This window comes from Musa acuminata, chromosome BXJ3-5 (genome assembly GCF_036884655.1).
Source record: "Musa acuminata AAA Group cultivar baxijiao chromosome BXJ3-5, Cavendish_Baxijiao_AAA, whole genome shotgun sequence".
NCBI classification, from domain to species: Eukaryota; Viridiplantae; Streptophyta; class Magnoliopsida; order Zingiberales; family Musaceae; genus Musa; species Musa acuminata.
In genome coordinates, this window is record NC_088353.1 from 3,131,649 (window position 1) to 3,149,514 (window position 17,866).

Sequence of the window (17,866 nt, forward strand, 5' to 3'; positions counted from 1 at the left end):
TTCTGAACTATGTTGCACTTGGAAAGCTCTCCTACTACCAATTTCCTTACGGGAGGTGCTGAGATGATGATGCTGACAGTGCAGGATAAGTATATATTGAGCTATTTGGCATGAATTACATAGAGAGAGATTTCATGATTGATATGTCCATGACAATGTCAAGAATTGCTGTAGAATGAGCATCAAGGAACAATAGCTTCTTCCCTCATTGGTTACGATCACTACAAGTGCATAGCAGACAGTAGGGGACTGTTGTCAGTATCGAGTTCAGGAGGTCAGTTGGAGCTGAGTTGGTAGCCGTACTGAGCTAGTGTCAACGCAGAGAGAGAGAGAGAGAGAGGTATTGCACAAGGATTTGCTCTAGTTGGATGGTAAGCAAACACAAAGATGTCATGGATCTTCTCCCACAGTATTGTTAATGGGAAAATACTGATGATTCAATATTTCGAGCTTAATGCATATACTTCATCACTGCCTAGATACTAGACACTTGGAGGTGCTTGGTTTGTTCATGCAGTAAGATACCTCTAATTCACTTTCTTCTAGATATCTGTTTAAGAAGAAGAAGAAGAAGAAGATGATGATGAAACAAGGTTCTTTTTCCTCATAGATGATGAAGTCGTATACCAATATGATGAGTCAGGCACTGTGAGCACCTTCAGCTTATGACATCATGTAATATTATTGTTAGATTTCAGTACATGTATGCTACCTAATTGCATTTTCTTTTTCTTTGATGTACAGTTGAAATCTGCAATAGTTGTCACATTGGCTTCAGGCTGAAGCAGAAGGCATTACAGCAATAGTGATGACAGGCAAGCATGCCAAACTTCTCTTTCTATTTCAAAGATCGTATCTTTGTAGTTATCACAATAATTGTGTGGTGGGAATGTTCTTCACAAGAAAAGACAGGCATGAAAACTAACAGCTACAAGAAAACCAGATCAATACTGCTCCTCTTCCTATTTGATACACAAGAATACAATCTGATACAGCTATGCCTTGTGTCATTTCCTTTCTGTCATGCCTTGAATCCTCCGCAAATCTGCAGGAGAACTGTCTATAATTCCGAAACAGTGCTCTATGCATGCTTGCTTGCTGCACAAGGTTTGAACACACTAATTTGCCGGCCACACCTATTTTATCCTCCGAATTTGTTGTGATTGCTAAAAGAAACTATTGTTTTAATTATAACAAGTAGGGAAGATAATAGTCTGATTTTTTGAGCACTTAAGTTGTCATTTAATGTGTTTACGAACCATAATAATTTTCATGAATCTAATCTGAGACAAGAAAGGACTCCCCATCTTCGTGTTGCTTTCGATGATCATGACTTCCACCGTCCGTTGTCAATAGTCAACATAAAAAAAGTCATAGAGAGAGAAAAAAAGGGGAAGCATCATATCACGGGACGTTTGTGACGACACATATGATCGATCTTTGTGACGACGAAAATGATGGGATTAGGTGATGATGACCCAAGTTTCTTATTGTTCTTTCTCCTTGGGAAGTTGCATGGCAATCCCGCCATCGATGTTTCTTAAGGCTTATCCCTTTGAAATCTCCACTTGAGGAGGAAAGCTCCACAAACGCGGATGGATTGGTTGAAGGAAGAAACAACGCCAACTCCCACAAGTCTTGAACGCGTCGTCCTTCGACTCTCTTGCTTTGAAGGGAGGTAATCATCATCTACGAAGACCGGTATTAGTAAATGAAATTTAGAAAAGGTAATATATCAGAGCTTGAATCAAATAATAATAGTAGACTCAGCTACTCATATGAATCTAAATCAGTATCTTAGAAATTCATCAAGGTATATGAATCATTATAAATTATATCTATCAAAGTCAAAATGATATTAAGTATCATATTGGATGAATTCTGTAATATAGTTTTTAGACCACAAAAAAAAGAGATATTATTAGAGAAGTCTGAAAATGTGGGGACACTTTCCAGGAAAAGTCCTAAAAAATAATTTTTCAAATATTTGACTAATTATATTTGTCACACTTGATAAATAAAAATAGGACGATTCTTTCAAAAAGAAATAAAAGTCAAGTTAAAATTTAGGATGGATTTAACTTCTCACCAACCGAATTACTTGTTCTTTGTTAAATACGACCTTGACTTTATCTCGGTCGTCTCAGTCAACTACAAAATGTGCCTCGTAAGCTTACGATTACTAATAATAATATTATTATTATATCTCCTTCACAACTAACACGCACAGAGGGAGTCAAGTCAATTTGTGTCGTCTTATCATACAAGTCTTCGATGTTTGAACGAGATTTGAGTTGATCTGATCCATTCCATTCACATTCATCTTAAAATCCGCATGGAAGTAAGGAATGAAATGAGTTATATGATCCACATGAACGACAAATAGAGATACCGTACGCGCAAAAGGTTCGCTTCCGAGAAAAGACAGCTAAGACAGAAATAATGTATGATTTTTTTTTTCCTTAAAGAGAGATTAATCTTTGCTTACGCAAACCAAACGATACGATTCCTTTTGCGTATGAGCGAATCAAAAAATAATAATTAATATTAATGTTGGTAGTGCGTTTTACCTCACTTATAATAATTGTTTTATTTTTGGAGTGGATTTCGATTTGTTGAACCGGCTTAGAATTTATTGAACCAAATCTGAACCCATCTAGAAGGTCAAAAGAAAAAAGGAAAGATTCCTCGCCTTTTATGGGCAAAATTGAAAAGGAAATAAAAATAAAAAATGGTTTTAAGACATATACAGAGCAGTAAACTATTAACATTTATTTTAAGACGAAAAAGAAAGATAAATGGTTTTTCTTTTCCATTAGAGTCGGTCAATCGGAAAATTTGTTGCTAAAAACCTCGTCGTTGCCGCCAAAGTTGACTGACCGCAGCTATTTTTGACTCCCATCATATAAAAAGCCTTGCGGTCTCCTTTGTGCAGAGCCCGCACTGCTTCACAATCTCTCGCCTCGACAGCAGCAAAGAAAACGTTTGTGGAAGATGAGTGCGTCATACAGCGCTTCTTGGCGACGAGGCAATCCACGCCTGCTGCTGCTGCTCGTCTGCACGATATGGTCAACTACTGGGCTCCTGGTGCAAGCCAAGGTGCACTACCACAAATGGGATATCTCGTATAAGTTCAAGTCGCCGGATTGCTTCAAGAAGCTAGCCGTCACCATCAATGGCCAGACGCCCGGCCCAACCATCAACGCCCAGCAGGGCGACACCATCGTCGTTCGAGTTAAGAACAGCTTGCTCACCGAGAACGTCGCCATTCACTGGCATGGCATCCGTCAGGTGCTCACACCGCTTTGTTCTTGGAGGGAAAATCACTGCTTTTGTTCTAATAGATGGCGGTGGAAATCATGATTCTTCTTTGACTTGCAGATCGGCACGCCTTGGTTCGATGGGACCGAAGGAGTCACGCAGTGTCCGATCGTCGCCGGAGACACTTTCGTCTACAGATTTGTCGTCGACAGAGTAAGTTCTTTACTCGCACAAGGATTGGATTCGACCGACGAAGAAGAAAAGAACTCAAACTGATTCATTCTCTCTCTGCAACTGATCTCAGCCTGGTACTTACCTCTACCATGCCCACTACGGGATGCAAAGGTCGGCAGGGCTTTACGGCCTGATCCGAGTGGCGGTGCCGGACGGCGTCGTCGAGCCATTCGCCTACGACTACGACCGGAGCATCATTCTCAACGATTGGTGGCACAATAGCACCTATGAGCAGGCCACCGGTCTTGCTTCCATCCCCTTTGTTTGGGTTGGCGAGCCTCAGGTATGGTTCGAAGGTTTCGGAACTATCATGAATGTACGCAAGCTGAAGACTAAGTTTCGTCTTCCTTCTCCTGCAGTCTTTGCTGATCAATGGAAGAGGGAAATTCAACTGCTCCCTCGCCGGACCAACCGCGGTCTGCAATGCTACCAACCCCGAGTGCTCGCCCTACGTGCTCACCGTCGTGCCCGGAAAGACTTACCGTCTCCGAATCGCAAGCATCACCTCCCTCTCGGCTCTCAACTTCGAAATCGAGGTAACCGCTGCGTTAACATCGCAAAGGAATTCCGCAAAGTTACGACATCTGCTCCTGCCAGTTCTGATGCAGTTGTTCTCACTTGATGCAGGGGCACAACATGACCGTGGTTGAAGCTGACGGTCACTATGTCAAGCCCTTCGTCATCAAGAACCTCAACATCTACTCCGGCGAGACGTACTCGGTCCTCTTCACGGCCGATCGAGACCCTTCTCGCAACTACTGGCTCGCCATGAACGTGATCAGTCGGAAGCCGGGAACCCCCACCGGGACGGCCGTCCTCAATTACTACCCGAATCACCCGAGAAAGTCCCCTCCCACCTCCCCCCCGGTCGGTCCTCCGTGGGACGACGCCGCGTACAGGTTCAACCAGAGCCACGCCATCCGATCCCATCCCGATTACGTCCACCCTCCTCCGCTCACCTCCGATCGCATGATCATCCTGCTCAACACGCAGAACAGGGTCGATGGCTACACCCGATGGTCCCTCAACAATGTATCCTTCAACATGCCCCACACGCCGTACCTCATCGCCCTAAAGGAGAACTTGCGCCATGTGTTCGACCAAAGGCCGGCGCCGGAGACGTACGATTACAGGAACTACGACATCCACAGTGTCCCCGAGAACCACAACGCCACCACCGGGACTTCGATCTACCGGTTGGACTTCAACTCGACGGTCGATGTGATTCTGCAGAACGCCAACATGATTGAGGCCAACAAGAGCGAGACGCACCCGTGGCACCTGCATGGCCATGATTTCTGGGTGTTGGGCTACGGGTCGGGGAAGTTCGACCCGGAGGTCCATCCCAAGGAGTACAACCTGGTGGATCCCATCATGAAGAACACGGTGCCACTGCACTATTACGGGTGGACGGCGATCCGGTTCCGGGCCGACAACCCGGGAGCGTGGGCGTTCCACTGCCACATCGAGTCGCATTTCTTCATGGGCATGGGGATTGTGTTCGAGGAGGGCGTCGACAGGGTCGGCGAGCTGCCCACCTCCATCATGGGCTGTGGCGATTCCAAGTCCTTGAGGGGGCCTTAAGCCGTTCGCGTACGGATCGTAAAGATATCGATCAGGGCTACGCGCGCATCTAAAAGAACACCCTCAACAACTTCTGGGTCCTCTCCTCTACATGTCCATTCCATCATATCTTCATTTGTTTTGTACCTTAGAATTGATGGGTCATTATTGTGATTATTACTATTGTTTTTGCTCTTGATTTTTTTCCTTTAGCATCGAATGTTTTCTTTTGTAAATTGTATAAATGGAAAAATAAAACACATTCTTTGAAAATAAAACAAAGATGAAACATATATATATATATATATATATATATATATATATATGGGTGATGGAAACTCTAAGCATGTGGAAGCTCCCATGCATTCAGAACCTTGCGCCTATTGGTAACCATTAGCATGTTTTTGTAGACTATATGCACATTTTTTTTCTTTATATAAAAGAAAAGTATATTACTTAAGCATCATACATATTAAAGGAGCTTTGGATCCTAACGTATCAGAGCGCAAAAAATGACACACTGATGGAGCCATTCCCCTCTCAAAAAAATCACTCACCTCTCAAAAAAATGATATAAAATATGTAGATGTAATTAGCCTACCATGTGAAGCAAACCAATTTACCTCATTCTTGTCTCATACACGATAGACTATACGGGAATTAAAAAATATTAATATATGTCAAATGTCCTTAATTACATTTCAAGGAGAAATAGCTTTGTGTAAGACCTCCACTAACATTTCTGAAGCAGATTCCATATGGATCATTCTACATCCATCCAGCATCGCCACTCGAAGGCCATCTCTAACAGCTATAACTTCACATACATTTTAGAGTGTTATGGATTTAATTAATTTTATCCATGTCATATGATATTATGGATTTAACTAATTTTATCTAAGTCATACGATACCCTTGAGTATCCACCTAAGTTAGTCTCTCCGGCATCTTTCGTGATCTTCTAAAGACTAACAAAATAGAAGATGAGTTATAGGAAACATTTAACTTAGGATTATAAATAAATATTTTAACAAACACCTAATAGACAATATAAATTATAAATATAGACTTCATAAGTTTTGAACAATCGTACAACATAACACTACTATATATTAATATAGTGAACCAATCCTAGACACTATCCACATTATACTACTATAAATTAATGCAGTGAACCAATCTTAGACACTATCCTTAAGGGTCATTTAGCCATATGTCACTTGGGTAGCTCTAAGGTATTATGCTGACTGACACTTCACAACACTTTATTAAACTAGAAAACCCTTAAAACTTCACGACATTTATAAGATGAAGATGATCATAAAAGCTAACCAAAATGAGATTGTTAAGCCTATTATATGTTGTGTAAAGCATTAACAAAATTAAAAAGCATGGATATACTCAAATATTATGTCAAACACCTTATGTACATATTTGTCTGTGATATTCTCCCTCACTTATTCCTTCGACGTTTTCGTCGAAGTCTTTGTGAATGCCATATCTTCTCACTTTTGCTAAATCTTCGATCTTTTGCTTTAGTTGCAATGCCTCTCAATTGCTCTCTACTGCTATTATTAAGTAGTCAAACTTTGATTAGTTAATTTTTTTTCAACTCGCTAATGACTTTCACTTTAGTGTAGGGCCGATCGAATTATGCTAGCCTTTGCTGGTTTCTACATATCCTTCAAATGAAGGAAAAGACATTTTTATTGTGCGTAGTCTATCAAATGTTTCACACTGCTTGAACTAGATGGATGCATGTTGGAGCTTTAACAAGCATTGCCTCATAGCTTTAAAGTTTTGATGTCTTTCTTTCATAAAATTAACCAATTAATTCTCTTATTTAGTTGATGCCTCTAAGTAGGTTCATATAACTTTCACTTTTGATTGATATTATATTAAGAAATGAAGTGGATAATATATTCTTAGTTGAATCGATCATCATTGGTGAGGATTTGATAATTGTTATCTTTTACTAGGTTTCTTTGAAGGGTTATTGAACATGTATAAAGCTCCTCTATTAGATAAGTAAGAGAATTGAGTACTTAATTTCATCCATTCTCTTAAGAGTTGAAAAAGACAAAAATTACTTATCTTCGTTCTTCTCTTCGAGAGTTGTACTTTATGTATCAGGCTATTTACTAAATTTCACTTACTTTTGGTTCATAATTCTAAAGCACATGAAGTGTTCGTATTCCTTGTGTTGAGTTAGCTACTATAGTCCACCTCTTTATTGCTATTGAACTTCTAGAATGTTAGAAATTTTGCTCGAAAAGAGCAAAATTTCACTGAATTGGAATAAATCTTTGATAGTTTGTCACCTTTGGGATTGTATCATCTTCTCCATTATCTTCGTCACCTATTCCTTTGAGTAGAAAAGGTATAGCATCACGTACTACCTGTTGAATCTAAGATTTTGGTGATGAAATCAATTGATGAGTTTATGATATAATTTACATTTTGAGTGATGCAGGACTAGCTTCGATTAAGGAGAGGCAAATTGATTAAAGCAGGAGGAATCAAATATTGTGCCAGAGTGAACATGTCAGAAGATTGGATGTTGGGTCAGAGGATTGGTCGACGTATCGACAGAAGGCTTCGTGCCGTGAATTTGGGTATCGAGCTGAAGGATCAAACATTACGCCAAGGAGATCAAAAGTTGCGGGAGTCAACATGCTGATTGGGTAATACATTGAAGAAGAGAACGATGCGTCGAAGGATCGGGCGAGCGCCGGATGAACCAATGACATGTCAGACAAAGGATTCATGCTTTATAATAATTTGTCTAAGATCAAAGTAGTTTATGGGACTAATTGAGTTAGCTTTTGGTGTAATAATGTTAACTCAATTAAGGCCAATTGGGCCTTAATTGAGACTAATTTGGGCTCATTTGGAGGCCATTCAATGACCCAAAAGTTGGGTCAGGCAGTGGCACTGTCAGAACAGGCGGTAGAATCGCCTGTGAGTCGAAAAACTTGAAAAACCCGATTTACAAGGCTATCAGGCGATGGTACCACCTAGTGATAATGTGTTAGGTGATGGTACCGCTAGACTGGGCGGTGGTACCACTTGTACCCAAAAGATCTAATTTAAATTTTTGGCTCCATTTTTTAAACCATTTGGGGCCTATAAATACCCCACTTGAGTAGCAAGAAAGGAGCAAGAATTCTTGAGAACAAAACTGAGTAAACTCTACCAAAACTTTAAGTTCCCTCCTCCTAGTGCTTAGAGTTAGTCCTAAGGGAGATATGTGAGGGACTACTTGTGAAAGAGTGGCTTGTAAGGGTTGTCTCATAAACCTGTGAAAAGAAGAAAAATGTATAAAAGGGTAGTTGTTCTTCGCTTATTAAAAGAATATTAATGGATGTCGGTGGCCTTGACAAAAGAGGAATCCGGAGTAGATGTAGGTCACGACGATCGAACCACTATAAAAATCTGGTTTGCATTTACTGTTGGAAAATCTTGGGGGCGACATCACATGCGCAGCAGAAGAACAAGAAAACAAAATCCCCCGTTTCCCAAAGAGATGTTCGTCGTCGTACGAAGATTGGTGCGCAAAATCCATGAAACTTAAAACTCCGTATAGAGTATATTGTGTTATCTAGGGATATCGTATATCCCTGTTTCCTTGCAGATCCTTAGGAGAGAGTGAAGGAGGTCAAGCGTCCTCCTCTCTAGCGGTGATCCACATAGTAGGGCTGCGACGACGCTCCTCAAAACTCCGGGCCTACTCTGAGGTAGAGAGGGGGAGGAAAATAGGAGAGACAAGCAAAGACTCTAGATTATAAGGCTCTGAATCCCTCCTATTTATAGAGGTCCCCTGTCAAACCCTAATGGGTCCTCCCCTAGTGGGTATTGGATCTGCATCCAATAAGACAAGGGCTCCGTCGGATATCTCGTATCCGAACCTCTACTCATCGCAATGCCTACCATATGTGTGTGACCCTCTAGGCCCAATATCGAGCTAGCCGTGAGCCACACCTGTCAGAACTCCTTCTAACTCAATGAATTATTATCTCTGTAATAATTCACTTGACTCATCGACTACGGACGTACTAGGCCACTACGCCGTAGTCCCCAAACGATACAGGGAAATCCAATCCATTGGACCTATCTGTCCTCAGTTACCGTGTACCTATAGTCCCTCATCCATCTAATATCCCAGAGACCGTATATCGAGCATGGTGCTGTCAGACCCTTACGGTTTCTACTCGAGTCTCGCTCTAATCGGATTCTCCCGGAGAACTCTTTCTCTCTCAACCCGAATGACCATAGCCAGGGATTTGTCTGAGTAAGAACACATGAGATATTCCTCTCATGACGCCGAGAGTGGATGATCCTCTATCGACACTCAATAGCCCTCGTAAGGTCGACTATCACTCCGAATGACCAATTGTACTAGATCTGAGACAGCCAAACCTATAAGTCTAGTATCAAAGAGTAGAGCACTCATATAGGACATCCTTGGTGTCTTAAGTCTAAGGACCAGATACACCACTAGGACTACGGAATCGCTGTCTGACAATAAGGCATCATCAACCATCCATCATTTCGTAAGCGGATCAATCAGTGAACTCATTCTCCAATGAGCACCTGTATTGTATCCCTAGTGTCCCTACACAAGTGGCTATGAGACCAGCTGCATTCATCATATGGACGGGTATACAGCACACCGGTCTATCCGGTTATCACGATGTCCCTCTCGAGTAATCTGTGACCGGGATTATTTAGGATCTGTGTTTAAAGGTGAATCGATCTCATTATCATGATCTTATCACGATCTGATTCCCATTGCACAAATCCAAGGACATCACTATATATATATATATATATATATATATATATATATATATATATATATATATATATATAGTTATAAAGTGATATATGCCAACATATAACAAGCAAAAAGATTATGTATCAAGTCACACGTGCCATCACTCACGTGATTGGTTTGCTGGGTACCTATGACTAGCATGTCCTTGACATAGTGATGCCTACACCTAAGGAAGGGGTAAGCGAGGATGAGATCGCTTGCTACGTAAAGTACATAGATAACTCCACTTTTGCTCAGTATTACATGTTGGGCTCCATGACTCTTGAGTTATAGAGGTAGTATGAAAAGATGGATACTAGATCCATTCTCCTGCATCTCTACAAATAATTTGAGAAGCATGAAAGAATTCAATGATATGAGATATCAAAAGTCTCTTCCGTGTCAGGATAACTAAGGGGATATTAGTTCAGAACTATGTCTTCAAGATGATTAAGTGGATAGAGAAGCTTAAGGGTCTAGGACTGGTCCTAGAAAATAACATGTGTGTGGATCTTATGCTTCAGTCCTTACTAGATTCCTTTTCTTGGTTCATTATGAATTTTCACATGAAGAAACTTGAGGTGACTCTCCCTAAGCTCTTCAATATGTTGAGAGAGGCTGAGAGTACCATCAAGAAAAAGAAGTTAGTTCTGTGAGACCAAAAAGAAAAGGAAGGAAGAAAAGTCCTTTAAGATGGGCAAGAGTAAAGGCAACCGAGTAAAACAAAAGTTGCTAAGAAGGACTCGACAAAGGACAAAGGCCAACACCTCCACTACGACAAAGACGGGCACCGGAAGAGGAACTATAAAAAATATCTTGTAGAGAAGTTAAATAGAAGCTTGGAAAAACTTTAAGTACATTCATGATCAGTCTCCATTTGTCGATTCTTATGATAACGCATAGGTATTGGATACCGACAGTGCTTATCACATCTATAATTCATTGCAGGTTCTAGTAAGGCCTAGGAGATTGGCGAGAGGCGAGAGGCGAGATGGATCTCAAGATGTGTAATGGAGCAAAAGTTGCTATAGTGGCTATTGGCGAGATCACCCTACATCTACCTAGTGGAGCTACTATTGCATTGGATGCATGTTACTTTGTTCCTTCTATTATCAAAAATATTATTTTCATTTCATATTTGACAATTAGTGGACATAAGTTAGTTTCTTTTAAGAAGAATGATTGTTCAATAATATTCTATGATAAGATCATCACTAAAGGAATATTGCATAATGGTTTATTTATACTAGACATTGCTCCATATATCATGAATGTAAGTGTATCCGAGGAAAATATATGAGGTGAACAGTATATACCCGTGACATTGTAAGCTAGATCGTATCTACGAGGAAATTATTCAAAAGTTCTTGATAGAAATTATCTGTACCCTTACTAATTGATAATTCTATTACAATTTCTAACGACTCTAATGAGCTTGATTGGGTTAATTTAATTTATAATCGATAATTATATCAAACTTTTTATGGGTTACCTTATAATATTCTCTTTTTGTTTTTGGGAAAAGAAAAAAAAAAAAAAAGCTTGAACGATGGATGCCAAAAGAATATATGGGCAGACACCCCTTCAACTTAAACTAAAAAATGATGATGATGCTTTAGCACAGCAACAACCATAAGAGCATATAGGCATAGCAAAGTTGGGTAGAAGGTTTTGGTTCCCTACCGTAATCATATTTAATAATCATTTGTCACTATCATGATTATTTATGCAGTTTATTTTAATGAGGTGGATACTACTTTTGTTTTAGTTAATTGCAAGTTGAAACCTATGCCTGAGAAGCATACAATGTTGTTGTCTGTGTTCTTGATGTTGCAGCCACCTTTCTTTACATGGGAATGAATAGCAGCAGTATGAGAATCTTAATGAGCTTAACATTTCGGAAGTTTGATGTTATCCTGCGAAGAACAACTCCCAGAGTAGAGTAGGATTCTGCTCCTGCTTCCCTCTACAAATCAAATAGCAGCACCTCATGTTTAATGTAAGGAAGGATCGCCCCAAGCTAATTGTTTGGTACTTCATCAACTTGTATTGTAGTATTCTGTTTTACGACCTAATTTATAATTCCGAGGATCCAACCTAAATTTAGAATTCAATTATTCATATAGGATGGGATGCTTAGTGAGTATTTTAGAGCTAACATATCTCACGTATAAATAATCATTCAAATATTTATAGATGATGGTTACGAAAATATTTGATTTATATATTAATTTTTAAATTGAATTATAGCCAATCAGTTGTTTATTATTATTATTATATATATAATTAATTAATTTTGTATAACCACAGAGAATCAATAAAATAATTTTAGGACACCAAAAAAAAAAAAAAAACATCAAAACACACAACAATCAGCAAAGAGATGAGAAAAGTTTGGTGTAAGATTTGACAGGATTAATGCCTTAAATTATTTGGCATTTCTCAGCAAAGATTTCTATGAGACATCCATCAACAATGTTTCTATTATTTGTAATCATATAAATAATTTGTTTGACATGTCTCATTTTCATAAGAAATTGTCCCCTGATATTGAGAATCATTATCATTAAATGAATCCATAATCATTTACTTGGTAAGAACAATAATTTATTTCAACTAATAAATAATACCACTGACAATAACTATCATTTTATTACAAATGAATCCAAATTTGAAATAAGTTGCAATAGTTTAACTATTATCATAAACCCAGTGGAATTTTTTTTTCTTCTTCTAATTATAACTTAATTAAAATAATTAATTTTGATTATTTTGTTTTTTTTTTAATAAAAGAAAATAATTAGAGTCAGTCAAATATCTCTGTCATTGGAAATATATTTCCTGCTGGCCTTTGTTTCCTTCCTGTGATGATAAAAGCAAAGGCAGGTGGAGGAAGAGAATGGAAGCGTTTTTTGATTCTTTGGAGTCGTCTCTCCCACTCTTTCTCGGCCGGTTTCGATAGGCGTTGGGGGAAGAATCATAGCTCCGGATTTCCTCTGGCTTGTTTGAATCCGTCAAAATCCAATTTTGATGCGAAAACTGCCCTTGTCGAGCGGGATTCAGACGTGATTCTTCAGATTAGATCCGGAAATCTGATCTTTTCTTTTCTTGTCTCCTGTAATCCTCGTCGGGATCGTCTGCCGCTTCCTTGCGTGTCGGAACAGCCGGTAAGGGGGGATTCTTAGCTGCTGATCTTGGAGGTTTTGGTACCTGGAAGGGTTGGGGGCGTCGTGTGATTTCTTGTAAAAATCTCTTCTTGCTGGCGAGTTTGGATTGATCGGTTCTGTAACACTCGAATTCATCAAGATTTTGTGGCTTATTTATTCAGGCGATGGCGCTCGTTTCCTGAAGGGGCTCGCGATGGCCGGAGAGGATTTGATTGAGGTCAAATTTAGGCTTTTCGATGGCACCGACATCGGGCCGAGTAAGTATGATCCTACCACCACCGTGGCCTCTCTCAAGGAAACCATACTTGCTCGATGGCCTCAAGGTGAGCGAGTGTTTCCCCCTCGTTTGATTCCTTCCGTTGTCCAGATAGATGAATTCTCGAACCTTCTACCTCTGCTTATTGTCGGTGGAAATTTGATCTGCGCTATAATTCCATGGATCCTAGATGTGTAGTCTTGGGTGCATGACTTGGTTGCGTATCATTGTGGTTCATCTTACCTGGTCTCTACCCGCACTTTTTGACTCTGACGAGAGTGTCTTTCAATTCATCTAAATTTCATTCCGAAATTGAAGTAAACAGTGGCTCAAGTTTATCCTTTAAATGCTTTTTTCATCTGTCCTGCCTTGGGCTCTCCTTTCTCTGATTGATACTGATTTCTGTTACCATATTGCTGTTCTCTGATCATATTTGCTGTATTCATTTACTGGTTTGTGAAGCAACCTCTATTTCTTTCTTTTTTTCCTGGCAGTGTAACCTACACAGTTGCTCATAGGCACTGTTTTCTTATAGTAACATTAATTTTATACCATGTAACATATCTGTTTCCTTTTGTCTGGTGGGTTGCTTTTACTCCCCTTCAAGGCATCATCTCCATGTTGATGCCACAGCTATTAGGATCTGTACTAAAACAATGACACTTTTCTTGGAGGATGCAGTGTTGGTTTTATCTACACTTTAAATTGACTTAACTGGGTTCTCTAGTGTCAGTCTTTTTATATATATCACAATGTTCAATAGATGTATGAGAAAAGGGTTTTAGAATGCATAATGGTAGCTTAGAGGGTGCAAAATAGGGCTTCGATGTTGCTATTAAATAAGAAGCAATAGATTGCTGCTTACGTGGAATGGGAATAGCAACTCGAAGTAGCTATTTAGCCAAGGGCGTCTTCTGGTCGAGTCTCCAGGACAAAAAGATGAAGAGAACGCCAAATCGAATTTGATCCATAGTGCTTACTTGTTATGGCTTTGGATATGCTTTTGGAAAATTTATTGTAGGTTGACTTTGGCTGATGAGTTATGTCATATTGCTAGCGGAAAATTGATCCAATATACTAACTTAACTAAAGGCACAAAGTTTTTCTTGACATTTCTAAGATTATGTATGTTCCATGTGTTTGATCTTAGTCCTACGGTCTACAACATTTACTTTTTAATGTTTATGTCAAGAACTTATCCCAACTAAAAATAAGTAACTGCTAAATCATTTGCTTGTTTGGAAAGGGGAACTTGATGCACTAAATAGCATGATGAATTTGCCTGTATCTGCTACACCATTGTTATGCTTGGAACCCTCAGGTCATATGGTTTTTTTGTTTTGGATTTTTCTTTTTCTTCACTGTTTAATATTGACCATATTTTTCATCTTGGGGGCTGACTCTTGTTTTTTAGGTAAAGAAATTGCTCCTAGAACGATAAACGATGTGAAGCTCATAAATGCTGGAAAGATTTTGGAGAACAACCAAACAATTGCGGAGTCTAGAACACCAGTTTGTGAACTTCCTGGTGGTGTAATCACAATGCATGTTGTAGTGCGGCCTCCCATGCTTGACAAAACCAATGGTATTTTCATGTGATACCAGTGTTTTGTCTAAAATTTTGTTTCATATTCTTGTGGCTAAATATAACATTCATGTAGTTACTATTCGTATCTACTTCAAATTTTATTCTCAAGTGAAAATTAACCTTAGCATTCATTATGCCATTATCTTGATCATACCATCACTTTTAGTTAACCGTTGACCTTTTAAACGGTCGATTAAGTAGAAGAAATACAGTGGTTAAAATAATGTTTATCAGATGATGTAACATTTTTTATGAAGTTCGATGGACGTAATCAGTCTGCTACCAATCTATCATATGATAACATGCCATTCCTGAATGTCTTTTTTATGTGCACTTGCTGTATGTAACATACAAGTTTTTTTGCTATCTGGAGATGAATTACTTGTTTTAAATGAAAGATATCTTTGTATACCTGATGCAATTATGTGTGCATATCGTACTGCTTCTGTCACTTTCTACTGCCATGTTACAACATGGATTTTGGGCAAATGTGTTTTGTTGCAAACACTGCGACTAGTAGGAGGTTTTGCGCATTTAGTCCAAAGAAATAGATTGCATTTGAGCATCCGACTGATGATGCTTTGAGACACATCTGACTGGCTGGTTACTATTGAGTACTATCTTCTGAGCATTTAAAATTTCTAGGTAATGAGAAAGTTTGCTCTCTTGCTCTATGACTCGATCAGTTCTCGTTTGTATCAACATTCTAATGCTAAATATTCTACTGTAATAAGTTGAATATTCTGCTGCTAATGTAGAATGTCACACAGGTAGTGTATTTTCATCTAATGAGTATACTACAGCACTTTTGTAATCAAAAGAAACCACCACTCAATCTGTAGCAGATTCTACTGCTAATAAGTGGTGGTTTCTTTTAATTACAAGAGTAGTGTAATTCCATTGCCGGTATTAATTTGAATTTTCCGTGTTACAATGAGATGCTGACATGGATGTGTACAAGCTCTTGTTGACATAGTTATTCTACACATTAAAGTTCTCTTCTTTTGTCTGCTAGACTGACACTGGTTTCTCTGTACAGAAAAACAACTTGCCAAGGCCCAAAAGACCAATAGATGTGCTTGCACTATCCTCTGACGCCATGGCATGATGTGATGAATTCTTTCCAATTAGCTATCGGAGGCTGTTTTCAGCTTTGGTTACTTGAATGTGAATTTACTGATTAGTAACTTCAATTTTCACCATCTGGGAATGAACATCATGGTTCAAGTTTCTTGTCGCTGTTGAAGACTTGAACTAATTGTGCGAGGGCGTCAATAGAAGAAGAATGGTATCGTAGTATGCAACTAGTCATGTTTGTGTGAGAATTGAACAATGACATTGTTTGCTTCTTTAGTGTATTGTTGATAGGGTCGAATGATTCTTTTAAGTGTTGGTGCCGCTAGCGAAGCTTTGTGCATGTTACAAGTCTTACAGGTCCATAATTGAAGAGAGACAGTAAAATGCTGAACATAATGTGCCTCAACAAGGATGAATCTGTTTCTATGATTTGGAAAAGAACTTTTCTGCTGGTTATGAATACTTAATGGTTTTAATGTTCGATAACTTTCGTCTTCTGTCTCCGAGTAATGAGAGATCATTAAATTGGTCGGTGTTTTGTGGTTTCTTTGTTTAATGTACATATTTATTTGCTCATCTATATGTGGAACTTGGTAATTCATCACTGACATACCAGCAGTCCTACCTTGGCAAAAATGAATCAGATTACATACTTGTGCATGATTTGTAGATTGAAGCTTCTTCTGCTCACACTCATTGACAGGGCCAGAATATGTTTGTGGAATAGAATGATCAAACTCTATGGGAACATCAATGAGATAGAAAAGTTGGGAAAGAGTGGAATTCAAGTGTTTTTGATTTCTGTAAGGTGACAAAATCCAGAATATGGTGATCATCATGTGATTAGAAATATTATCTTCCATATCATTATTTAATTCATGATTTCACAGGCAATAGGTAATTTAATCGTTTCGACTTTAAAAGGTTTGCTAAAAGATATTGCTCTAATCTGATGACGAACCAATCAATATTGGTATATTTGGTAGGGACATTATTCAAAACATTGATCAATTGGATTAGATGCGAGTAACTATTTAGGTTACGTTTCCAAACATAATTATATTTTTAATATATATTTAAGAAAAGAGTTTAAGTAAATATGCAGTTGTGGGATATTTTAAATGTTTAATAAATAATATTATAAAGATTATATTTTAAATTTGCATTGACGTAAGTATTGTTTAGTAAAATTATATTTTAAATTTTTATTTAATATTGTGTGATAAATTTGCCCTTCTAATATTTTTATTTTTTAATAAAAATAAATACATATTTTTTTTATTTAAACTAATAAGTAAATAAATAAATTTATGTAATTTAAAAAATATAAATATAAATAAATAAATAAAAATTTACTAAGTTGAGTTCTTACTAAATCATGTTGACAATCTTATACTTTAAATAATGTCATAAGGTACTATAAAAACTTTAAAAATTATATTAACATCCTACAAATATTGAAATGTTAATACTATCTTGAGATAACATAGCATTCAAACATTCGGACCAAATACGATTTTAATAAAGTTTATCAAGCATAATTTATATTTGTAATGTGCATTGAGCCTTTAATGCATATTTCAAATAACTTCCCTAAGCTTATTAAACATCTTGACAGAACATATATATATATATATATACACACACAAAATGGTATAGTGTAAACAATTGTAGATTTACAAAATACATCTATAAATATAATTCAATCATATAAATATAGAGTTGTAAGCAACATAGTATTTTTACAAAATAGTATTAATTTCATATAAGATTGACTAAAACAATTTAAGTCGATAAATTATATATTAGTTATTTAATCAACTATGATTTCAGTTCTGATTTTAGAGTTCAAGAATCAACTATGTAAAAGACTCACTCCAATTTCAACAAAACATGAACCAAAC

At 38.0% G+C, this 17,866-nt stretch overlaps 2 protein-coding genes across 3 annotated transcripts; both read left to right on the forward strand.

Annotated features, from left to right (window-relative positions):
- The first annotated feature begins 2,933 nt into the window (after positions 1 to 2,933).
- Positions 2,934 to 5,248, forward strand: LOC135637851 (L-ascorbate oxidase-like). Its single transcript, XM_065150687.1, has 5 exons — positions 2,934 to 3,291; positions 3,382 to 3,474; positions 3,566 to 3,778; positions 3,855 to 4,031; positions 4,123 to 5,248. The coding sequence occupies exons 1-5, from the start codon at positions 2,995 to 2,997 to the stop codon at positions 5,077 to 5,079; spliced, it is 1,737 nt and encodes a 578-aa protein (XP_065006759.1). The 5' UTR covers positions 2,934 to 2,994; the 3' UTR covers positions 5,080 to 5,248.
- A 7,488-nt stretch (positions 5,249 to 12,736) lies between these two features.
- Positions 12,737 to 16,424, forward strand: LOC103983915 (membrane-anchored ubiquitin-fold protein 3). Of its 2 annotated transcripts, none has more exons than XM_009401267.3 (4): positions 12,737 to 13,116; positions 13,203 to 13,364; positions 14,712 to 14,882; positions 15,925 to 16,424. In XM_009401267.3, the coding sequence occupies exons 2-4, from the start codon at positions 13,235 to 13,237 to the stop codon at positions 15,978 to 15,980; spliced, it is 357 nt and encodes a 118-aa protein (XP_009399542.2). In that variant the 5' UTR covers positions 12,737 to 13,116; positions 13,203 to 13,234; the 3' UTR covers positions 15,981 to 16,424. The 2 variants fall into 2 exon arrangements, with proteins under 2 accessions (XP_009399542.2, XP_009399543.2); XM_009401268.3 differs by having other exon boundaries at positions 12,738 to 13,041.
- Positions 16,425 to 17,866: the final 1,442 nt, after the last annotated feature.